General features: G+C 46.8%; 1 protein-coding gene across 1 annotated transcript; it reads right to left on the reverse strand.

The window, feature by feature from the left end:
* SORD (sorbitol dehydrogenase) lies at positions 1 to 7,799 on the reverse strand. The gene is made up of 7 exons (XM_056865869.1): positions 7,640 to 7,799; positions 6,637 to 6,796; positions 5,062 to 5,180; positions 4,324 to 4,389; positions 2,536 to 2,711; positions 1,693 to 1,814; positions 1 to 199 (listed from the first exon to the last, which is right to left on the reverse strand). The coding sequence occupies exons 1-7, from the start codon at positions 7,788 to 7,790 to the stop codon at positions 34 to 36; spliced, it is 960 nt and encodes a 319-aa protein (XP_056721847.1). The 5' UTR covers positions 7,791 to 7,799; the 3' UTR covers positions 1 to 33.
* Between the last annotated feature and the right edge of the window lie 3,234 nt (positions 7,800 to 11,033).

Raw genomic sequence — 11,033 nt, forward strand, 5'->3', positions numbered from 1 at the left:
GAGAGAGGCATTGCAGCGCAGCCTTCTGATTTTTCAAGGATTCTGGTCACTGGGGTCGCACTTCAGCATGACTTTTATCCCTATGCACTTTCTGGTTGTCTCAAAAGCTTCCAGAGCCTTTTCCAAAGGAAAACGATGAGTCACCAATGGCTGGACATTCACTTTCTTAGATGCAAGCATAGCGATCGCCATGGGCCACCTGCCAAGAAAATTGAAATAAGGGTTTGCAGAAGTCCAGCGTTCTGAATAGCTTCTTCTGATAAACACGGAGAGACAGGACTGCCACAGTCAGCGGAATAAATCGGCTGTACAATCATTATCTGAATGTAAAATACCATTCTAGCACTTCCTGCACTGACCATTTTTTTGCTTCCATTTTATTTGCTTAATTATAGCTTTTAATATTGCATTGATATATTAAGAATGGTTTGATTAAAATTAAGGGGTATCCCAAAGGAGGTGGGATGCACAAGACCTAGGATCAGAAGGTAGCCATGTTGTTCTACAGTAGAACAGTTAGATTCGAGTACAGTAGCACCTTAGAGACCAGCAAGATTTTCGGAGTATAAGCTTTCAAGAGCTGAAGTTCCCTTCAACAGATACAACTACTAGCATCTGACAAAGGGAGCTCTGATTCTCAAAAGTTTATACCCCAAAAATCTTGTTGGTCTCTAAGGTGCTACTGGACAATACCCAGTATGCTCCTTAGAACGGGACATCCAGGATCAGAGAATCATGCTTATTATATTAGGTGCTGTGGAACCCAGGAAGGACAATGCTGCCGCAGTCGTCTTGTTTGTGGGCTTCCTAGAGGCACCTGGTTGGCCACTGTGTGAACAGACTGCTGGACTTGATGGACCTTGGTCTGATCCAGCAGGGCTTTTCTTATGTTCTTATGGAGGAGTGGTCTATCCATGGCTACTTATCAAAATGGCTACTAGTCATGATGCATACCTATTCTCTCCAGGATCAGAGGAGCATGCCTATTATATTAGGTGCTGTGGAACCCAGGCAGAACAATGCTGCCGCAGTCGTCTTGCTTGTGGGCTTCCTAGAGGCACCTGGTTGGCCACTGTGTGAACAGACTGCTGGACTTTAGGGGCCTTGGTCTGATCCAGCATAGCTGTTCTTATGTTCTTAAAGAGTCCTCAGGGGATGGTTGTTAAAGCACATATAGAGTCAGCGTTTCAAATTAATTCAAACTTCTTCAAAAGAAATACACTTTAATAGGATGGACTGGTGAAATCTAACCCTACAAGCTAAAGGGGCATCTGTACAGCATGTCAGGGTGCAGAGACCCCACTGCTGACTGCCCGTGGTTTGGAATCAAAGGAGGCTGTGGCACAAAGCTGGCTAGCACAAAAGCCGGCCATGGGAAACCTTTTAGGAGACCATAATTCCCAAGGAGGGTGGGGTCTATGACCCCCCCCCAAGGAAATTCTGAAACAGATCAATAAAAATAACACAAGAGGAGCCTCTCTATCATATTGCTAGAGATGAACTTGTACCACTGACTGTGCGCACACTCTCAAGAAGCCCTGCTTTAAGATTATTTTAAGGGGCTTCCTTATGGGAAGCTCTGCATTGAAAGCTTTTTTTTTTTAATGCAGGCCTTCCGTTTTTCTTCCTCTTGGTGTGCAACTTAACAACAGGGCACCGTTTGCATATCTGGATCACCCGGCCAATACTCACGTGTTGCAGTATCGGAATATCCCTTTGATGTCCACCTCCCGGGCAGCTGCACTCACCAAGGGCAAAGTGACCATTTCGGGGCCCATCCCAATCAACACCACTGTCCCTCCGGAACGGGTTGCCTGAAAAGGAAATGAAAGAGACAAACCAAATGGCACATCTCCTACCAAGAACAAACAAACAAACAGGGAGTAATGTAAGAGGTATCTAGACCGCCTAGACCTGCAGACCAAGACAAATGTTAACATAAAGAAACCACATGAACACATGAAGCTGCCTTATACTGAATCAGACCTTTAGTCCATCAACGTCAGTATTGTCTACTCAAACCTGCAGCGGCTGTCCAGGGTCTCAGGCAGAGGTCTTTCACATCACCTACTTGCCTAGTCCCTTTACCTGGAGATGCCAGGGATTGAACCTGGGACCTTCTGCATGCCAAGCAGATGCTCTACCAGAGTCACAGTCCCTTCCAGAGAGCTTTTGTTGAAGAAAGCAATCTTTTGAAGAGACAGAAAAGTAAGAGGCAACAATACTCAACTGACCAGTATGTCAGCAAGAGGTGTCTGTGAAGGTCTTTATGGAATGTGTGAGCCACGGGATCTGCAGGTAGTGCTGCCCCCCCGCCCCCGCAAAACTCCAAAAGTTGAGCTTTCAGGAGGTAAGAATCTCCTTCATTCTCTTCTGCTTGTAATGTTAACTACTGTGCCACACAAGTTAAAGAAACGCACAAAACATTTTTTCTGAGAGGGCAATTTTCTCTCAGTTTCTGTTGAGAGCAATATATCTTGCCAAAGAGATTTTAATGATCAGCCCGGGTTTACCCAGGAGTTGAGAGAGACTCACGTATGTCGCAGCCTGAATGGAGGCTTCAGCCCCGCTGCACTCCATAGTAATCTCCGGCATGCAGCCGAGCATGTTTTTCACCCTGTCTGCCAGCTCTTGAGGGCTCTCCTTCTTAATCTCGACCGTGAAGTCGGCCCCGAGTTCCTTAGCCTTTTCCAGGCGGGAAGCAGATAAATCTGTGACAGAAGATAGAAGTGTCAAACACTGTAGAAACCGATTAGAACAGAACTGATAATGCCACCAGGGCTTTCTGCTAACATCTTTCACAGGAATGTATGGTGACCCCATGTGCACACGAAGCTGCCTTCTACTGAACCAGACCCTTGGTCCATCAAAGCCAGTACTGTCTACTCAGACTGGCAGCGGCTCTCCAGGGTCTCAGGCAGAGGTCTTTCACACACCCTACTTGCCTGGTCCCTTTAACTGGAGATGCCGGGGATTGAACCTGGGACATTCTGCATGCCAAGCAGATTCTCTACCACTGAGCCAGGGCCCCTCTCCATGGCTCTCCAGGGTCTCAGGCAGAGGTCTTTCACATCACCTACTCGCCTAGTCCCTTTAACTGGAGATGCCGGGGATTGAACCTGGGACCTTCTGCATGCCAAGCAGAGGCTCTGAGCCCCAGCCCCTCCCAGAGGCTCTGAGCCCCAGCCCCTCCCAACAATTGAACTGTCCTCCAATCTGACCCATCCTGTCTTAAATCCATCCTAATCAGTGGCCACAACCACATCTTGTGGCAGTGAGTTCCACAAGGAAGGATGCCACAACCCCAATTTCCCCATCCAAAATACTACTTTCTCATCACGCACATTATGTCTGAGGGTGATAAATCCCATTTCTGGATTTTACCACTTTTTACTGAAGGTGAGGCTCACATGACCGAATGTCTCTCGGAACCCAAAATATCCTCTGCATAGAAAACTATATTTTTTAAGGAGACAAGTTCTAGCCTAGCTGTCACACTTAATGCACCAGACAGAGCAGGCCACAGCTCTGTTGTTTAAGAGAGCCAGCGTGGTGTAGTGGTTAAGAGCGGCAGACTCTGATCTGGAGAACCGGGTTTGATTCCCCTCTCCTCCACATAAGCGGCAGAGGCTAATCTGGTGAACTGGATTTGTTTCCCCGCTCCTACACACAAAGTCAGCTGGGTGACCTTGGGTAAGTTACAGTTCTATTAAGAGCTCTCTCAGCCCCACCTACCTCACAGGGTGTCTGTTGTGGGGTGGGGAAGGGAAGGTGATTGTAAGCCGGTCTGAGTCTCCCTTAAGTGGTAGAGAAAGTTGGCATATAAAAACCAACTCTTCTTCTCCTAAGTTTCAACAAAGACTGATTCGGTGAGCTTCCTGCCCTCAAATTTAAAGGGCGAGAGACTAAAGTACTTGGTCTGCCACCAAGCGTGACCAGGGCTTAATACTAGAACTAACACAAAACTAGTGACCCAGAGCAAACCTGGAGAGAAATGAAAACCCATCATCTGATATATAGTTTGTAAATTAATCTCCTGGGAGGAAACTTGGCATGCACAGCCAGGCTGGGCCAATATGCCTTATTCCAGTCATTCGCATACAGGGGCATTCTTGGAGCACCCCCGGTGTTTCTTCCTCAACCTCTACTCCCTTTTCCAAAGGAACACGCTACAGCGATCGTTTGGCACGTTTACTTCCCCCATGTGCTGCAGCAGCTTCTCAAATGCTCCGAGAACACAAGCACTTCGCCCCATATAAACCTGTGGAACAGAAGCGCAGGTAGTCAGACCCAAGGGACTGAAGAACCGGAAGTCCAACTTACCACTGATCACCACTCGTGAAGCTCCCATGACTTTAGCGATAAGCAAAGTCACGAGTCCAATTGGCCCTGAAAGAAAAGAAGAAAAACGATACCCACACAAAATGAACACAGCAATTTTCACCTGTGGCCCCCCCCTTGGAATATCCTAGAGCCCCCCGGGGTGCCGTATGGCCCCAGGTTGAGAACCACTTCCCTGGAAGGTCATCTGTGGTGTATGAAGAGGCAGGAAGCCAAAAAGTGAGGGAAAAGGGGAATGGAGGTAAATTTTAGCCCACCAAGGAAGGATCCTGCTGCAGTGGCAAATGTGAGATCACTTGGGAACAACGATTGGGGAGGTAAACCCAAGCATCACACTAGGCAGGCATGGGCCATAAAGCAGTTACCTATGGCAACGTAATTTCCTATGGGGGTCTCTTGCAAGCATTATACTAAGAACAGGTATACCACCAAATTTACATCACGAGCGATTGCTGTTCCAGCTAAACAGTTTTGTATTGCACAGCACAAGGATTACTGCCACCATGCGCTTCTATGCCCCTCAGAACCTGGGTGGTGGGGTGGAGCATGGTTGCAGTGACCCTCATGAGAAGCAAATGTGCAGGACAGGAAACACCTGATGCCAGAAACAGCTTTCTTGTGACATCTCTAGGGCAACATATTGCAACCAGCCCTTGAGCTGAGGGGCAGACATCTGGCTTGGGGGGGAAAGCAAAATTATACTAAGTAATCACTTCATACCAGCACCACAAATGAAGACCTGGCTTCCAAGGGTCACACCGGCCCTTCTGCAGGCATGGATTCCCACGGACAGGGGCTCAATTAGGGCGCCCTCCTCAAAGGTGACATTATCCGGAAGCCTGCAGTGAGGAACGAGAACACAGAGCAAAGTCAACACATCGGCATGATGGTCGTCCTCAGGAACAGGTACACTCCAATACAGAACAGCATGACTTCTTCAACCATCAGATGTCAAATAATTCCAGATTGACATAGTTAATTCCGCCCCCCTCAAATCACAAGGAGTGAACAGAAATGTAAATCTGAGTAGCACCTTTTAACCATTGCAATCCTGGAAGATTTATCTCAGACCATTTTTTTTAGTTCTAATTGTGCCTTTTGAATGAACAAATTAGTTCTAATTGTGCCTTTTGAATGAACACCCCTGGCCAGGCAGACAGCTAAGTATTTATTACCCTCCCTTCCATATAGATTTGGTCAAAACTGCAACCTCTGCACTGAAATGAGGCCCCACATATACACTTCATTTAACACAGACTGGGGCTGATTAATCTTAAAACCAAGAAGTCATCAAACTATTGAAATGTAAAGACTATATGTCTAAGAGAGCAGGGAAGATTTCTTAATGTAAATTAAAAACAACGCAACTTGATGGCTATGTACCTTGTTAACCATTAGCCACTGTAGTCTACATGTTGGCTGAAGGATTCGACTAAGCCTTCTTTTTAGAGGGAGCATCCTTTCCACATTAACTAATGCTGGGTATTGCTCAGTGACCAGATGAGAAAACCGCTAGGCAATGATTCACAGTCCTGTCATTCATTCCCAGCAATTAGAGGTTCAGTGACACCTTGTGAATGAGGATAACCGCCATACCCAGTTGCCTAATCCTTTCTAAACGGTTACTCTTCGGAACCATCTGCCACAGTTAGTTCCACCAGCTAATTGGCTGCAGTAAGGAAATTTGGTTCGAAACTTGCAAATAATCTCATACGGAGATCTGTCTGCCTCTTTTGACATCTTTCTGTGTTCGACACTGAAAGAACTAGGATTTTAAGGGAATCCCCCCCCCCAAAAAAAGAAGAATATTGGGGAACCTTGAAGTTAAACTTATTGTAGTATCAGCTTTTGTGGACTAGAGACCACTTCTCAGATATATAGAAACAGAGCTGGAAGGGACCTCAAGGGTCATCTAGTCCAAGGCTTTTTAAACTTTTTCCACTCGCGACCCCTTTTCGCCCGAGAAATATTTTACACGACCCCGGGTATATAGGTATATAAAATAGGTATACAAATCAAACATTTACTGATAAAAGGTTCAGAAACCTTTTACTGTTGCCAATTTTTTCGTGACCCCACATTCAGTTACGTGACCCCATATGGGGTCGCGACCCAGTTTAAGAAGCTTTGATCTAGTCCAACCCCCTGCACAACGCAGCTGAGATCCTGCACTGCAGATTCATGATAGTAATAATTGCTACCCTAACTGCTCCCCCAAAAAAACCCGAGGAAGAATTCACGCCAGCTAGCTCCTCTCCGCACAAAAGCACTCGCCAACACACTCCTGCAACTCACTTGTAGCAAAAGTTGGCACTGTGCGTGTAGTAACGGCACAGGTTCCCGTCGTCAGGGGGAGTTGCGCAGAAGAAGATGGTTGGAGACAGGTTGTACCGCCCAGTTTTGCAGAATTCGTCTGTTTCTCGGGGAACCCCGGGCTCTATGGCTACTCGGTCACCTGGAAGAAAAAAAGATCACGGATGCAGCAAGATCAAAGGCTAGGCAAACTGTGATGTAAAAAGCACTTGTGTGCAATTCTAAGGAAGGTGAGGGATCAGGAAGCTGAGGCCAGCAACCATAGGACAACATGCACCCCAGGCAAACAGATCTCAGGGGAATACAATTAAAAATGACCATTTAAGACCATTTAACTCCATTCTGAGTAGGTTGGTTTCCCCACTCCTCCACACGAGGCCAGCGGGGTGACCTTGGGCCAGTCACAGCTCTCTTAGGGCTCTCTCAGCCCCACCTACCTCATAGGGTGTCTGTTGTGGGGAGGGGAAGGGAAGGTGATTGTAAGCCGGTTTGAGTCTCCCTTAAGTGGTAGAGAAAGTCGGCATTTAAAATTCAATTCTTCTTTTTCTTCTAACACAACTGTTGGAATGGGAAAGTGAGCTCCAGTTGGTTTTAAGGAAAAGAAGCTCCAGAACAGTCAAATTGGGATTATCAGGCAGATTTCTGACGCAGGGCCTTCTTGGGGGAGATGACTGTCATTTAACTGAAGCGCACTTGCCCACTAAATATGTCTTAGAAACCTGCCTTTCCACCACTGCAAATGTTTGTGATCACAGGATGGCCTCCACCAGATCTCTTGCCTGGTCTTCTAAAGTTCCTAGCAAGCTGCTTCCCTGGGGCCCAGGAACAACCTGTGATCCTGGCAGCTCATCTGGGTCCACTCAGCTCAGACCTGGGTTGCAGCTATGATGACAGCATGCACCGGCTCTCCTGTTGCAAGGGCCACGTAGGTCAGCTAGCTGCGGGGCGGCTTTAGCGTCCCCGTCCACTCCTGCCCTCGACTCACCTTTCTTCAGCGTGGTGACAGAAGAGCCCACTTTGACCACAGTCCCCGATGCCTCGTGGCCCAACACCATCGGGTGGTTCACCACGAAGTCCCCGATCCGCCCACGCTGCCAGTAGTGGACATCAGATCCGCAGATTCCAACAGAATGCATCTTCAGAAGCACCTCTGGCGGGGGGAAAACAGAGCAGAAAATTATCCCTAAGCAGCGGAAGAGCCAGCATGGTGTAGTGGTTAAGAGTGGTGGTTTGGAGTGGTGGAGTCTGATCTGGAGGTTTGATTCCCCACTCCTCCACACGAGTGGCGAATGCTAATCTGGTGCACTGGATTTGTTTCCCAACTCCTACACATGAAGCCAGCTGGGAGACCGTGGGCCAGTCATGCTCTCTCAGCCCACAACACGGGGTCTGTTGTGGGGAGGGGAAGGGAAGGCGGTTTGGGTCTCCCTTAAGTGGTAGAGAAAGTCAGCATATAAAAACCAACTCTTCTTTTTCATCGGCTGCCTAGGGAGGTTGTGGGCTCCCCCTCACTTGCTCCCTTCAAGCTGCGGCAGGACAGACACTTGTCAGGGATGCTTTAGGCTGCATTGAGCAGGGGGATTGAACTAGAAGGCCTTACGTTTTGTCCTATGCAACACAACACTTATAGGCCTTTAATGCTCACACAGGTCATCTGCACATTGCACACCTCATGAGTTCCTTGATTTGGTCACTGTATATATCCTACTCATTTATTGCATTGTTCTCTTGTTTTGTAACCCAGCTTAGTGCATTTTTCGTTGAACGTGTTCTACTGTTCTTACTGCATTATTTTAAACTGCATAATCTGCATTGAGTCTCAGATAGAAAGGTGGACTATAAATGAAATAAATACATGAACAAGAGAGAGACCTTTCTGGGAGCACAGCATTTGCAAGGCTAACAAAGTGGCTTCTTCATTCTTGTTGGTCACCTTTAATCTTAAAATAAGTAGCTTCAAAGGGCAGCCAGGTTGGTCTGTGGTGGAACAGCTAGATTCGAGTCTAGTGGTACCTGAGAGACCAACAAGATTTTTGGGGTATAACCTTTTGAGAGTCAAAGTCAAAAGACGAAGGGAGTTTTGACTCTTGAAAGCTTATACCCTGAAAATCTTGTTGGTTTCTAAGGTGCAACGGGACTTAAATCGGTGAGTGTGTGTGTTAAGTGCCATCAAGTCTCTTCCAGCTCATGGCGACCCTATGAATAAATGTCCTCCAGAACATCCTATTGTTAACAGCCTTGCTCAGGTCTTGCAAACTGAGGCTTCCTTTATAGTCAATCCATCCCATGTTGGATCTTCCTCTTTTCCTGCTGCCATCAACTTCTCCTAGCATTATTTTCTTTTCCATTGAGTCTTGTCTTCTCATGATGTGACCAAAGTATGACAGCCTCAGTTTAGTCATTTTAGCTTCTAGGGAAGTTCTGCCTTGATTAGATCCAGAACCCACTTATTTTTTGTTTTGTTTGGCGGTCCGTAGTATCCATAACACCCTCTTCCAACACCACATTTCAAAAGGAATCTACTTTCTTCTTGTCAGCTTTCTTCATTGTCCAGGACTCGAATTTGGCCATCTTAAAACAAGAGGACATTGTACTTTCTCTCTCTTTAACTTTCTCTCTCTCGCTTCCGCATGTGGCAATCCAACTTGTAACTCTTTTACTTCCACTGATCACCTTGCCTCCCCTCCTGCCCTCTGCCTCAACCCATCCCTGTTGACTTCTGATGCTTATCACGCCAGGCTCCCTCTTCCTCTGCTCTCTGCAGATTCACTGGCTTTTGAACCTCATCAACGATAAGGGAAGCAAGTAATTCTGAACCACCCTTGCCCCGTCATAAACCGCTATTGTTCCCCCGTTTGTCAAATTTATATATAACTTATAGCTCACTGCTCATTCGGTCACTGAAGATGCCATGCAAATGGTACCATGAGAGTGGTTTAGCCTGAAGAGAAGACTGAGAGGGGATATAATAACCATCTTCAAGTACTTGAAGGGCTGTCATAGAGAGGAGGGTGCCGAGTTGTTTTCTGTTGCTCCAGAAGGTCGGACCAGAACCAAACCGGTTAAAATTAAATCAAAAAAGTTTCCGTCTAGACATTAGGAAGAATTTACTAACAGAGTGGTTCCACGGTGGAACAGGCTTCCTCGGGAGGTGGTAAGCGCTCCTTCCCTGGAGGTTTTTAAGAAGAGGCTAGATGGCCATCTGTCAGGATGCTGATTTTATGAGCTTAGGCAGATCAGGAGAGGAAGGGAACCTTGGCCATCTTCTGGGCATGGAGTATGGGTCCCTGGGTGGTGGGGGGTAGGTAGCTGTGAATGTCCTGCATTGTGCAGGGGGTTGGACTAGATGATCCTGGTGATCCCTTCCAACTCTATAATTCTATGGTCTACTTGTATAAACAATGCAATGTCCAAAGTGGGGAGGTACGGAAGATTGCAGTGACTACCTTCTGTGCTTATAAAAACCATAAGATATGGTTTATTTGGTCATGGAGTAAGGTAGCTGGGAAGGGTGGTGTTTGGGGAGGGGAAGGAAGTCAGCAAAGATGGAACTCAATAGAGTCCACACTATGAAGCTGCCATTTCCTCCAACGAAACAGATCTCTGTAGTCTGGAGATCAGTTGTAATTCTGGGAGAGCTCCAGGCCCAACCTGGAGGTTGGCAACCCTATAAGTGGAGGCAGTCTCTGTGAGATTTTATGGGACCTCATGGCATTAATGCAGATGTAGAAAAACATAAAACCTTTCAGAATGCCACACCAGCACTGTCTCTTACAGAGAGAAGATGTTTCTCTTGAAGAATATGACAGATTTCAAAACTCGGGGCCTCAGAGAGGGAATGGAAAACTCAAGAGCTGAAATTATTCACATATGCCTTTCATTGAACCAACTGTGCTGGTGGGACAGTAAATGGAGTTTTTGGATAAGCAGACTGGGTACAAAGAGAATCTGAACGATTTGGGAACCTGCCTACTTTTCGTAACCATCTTAGCGATGAATCATGTAACCATAAGCATAAAATGCATTCAAAGGATCCACAAGCGGAAATACCAACTAATCCACACAAACCTACCATTGGGACCTGGCTCAGGTACCGGTCGGTTTTCCTGTAAGGAAAGAGAAGGGACACTGATTCAGCTTGCGTAGGGATTATTGTCGGCCTTTGTGTTTCCAATGGAAGGATCCCATTTGTCACTTCTTGCTCCCAGGAAGCCAGGGGTACAACCTGACACGAGCTCCATTTAAATCTGCATTCATACAAGCCTACAAGAATGAAACCTTAAATTATGAAAGTCTCCTCTCTGAATTAGGACACAGGGTAAAGTTCATAACATGAGTAGAAAGGGGCCCGGGGTTCTCAGAACGATCCTTTGACTGTG

This window comes from Euleptes europaea, chromosome 20 (genome assembly GCF_029931775.1).
Source record: "Euleptes europaea isolate rEulEur1 chromosome 20, rEulEur1.hap1, whole genome shotgun sequence".
In the NCBI taxonomy this organism is placed as follows: Eukaryota; Metazoa; Chordata; class Lepidosauria; order Squamata; family Sphaerodactylidae; genus Euleptes; species Euleptes europaea.

Bases quoted from the DNA above. Each gene is read 5' to 3' on its own strand.
- SORD (XM_056865869.1), bottom strand. From the start codon at position 7,790: ATGCATTCTGTTGGAATCTGCGGATCTGATGTCCACTACTGGCAGCGT. The intron at 6,797-7,639 runs GTGAGTCGAGGG...TTTTTCTTCCAG, and splicing joins TGTCACCACGCTGAAGAAAG to GTGACCGAGTAGCCATAGAG. The intron at 1,815-2,535 runs GTGAGTCTCTCT...TTTCCTTTTCAG, and splicing joins CCATTCAGGCTGCGACATAC to GCAACCCGTTCCGGAGGGAC.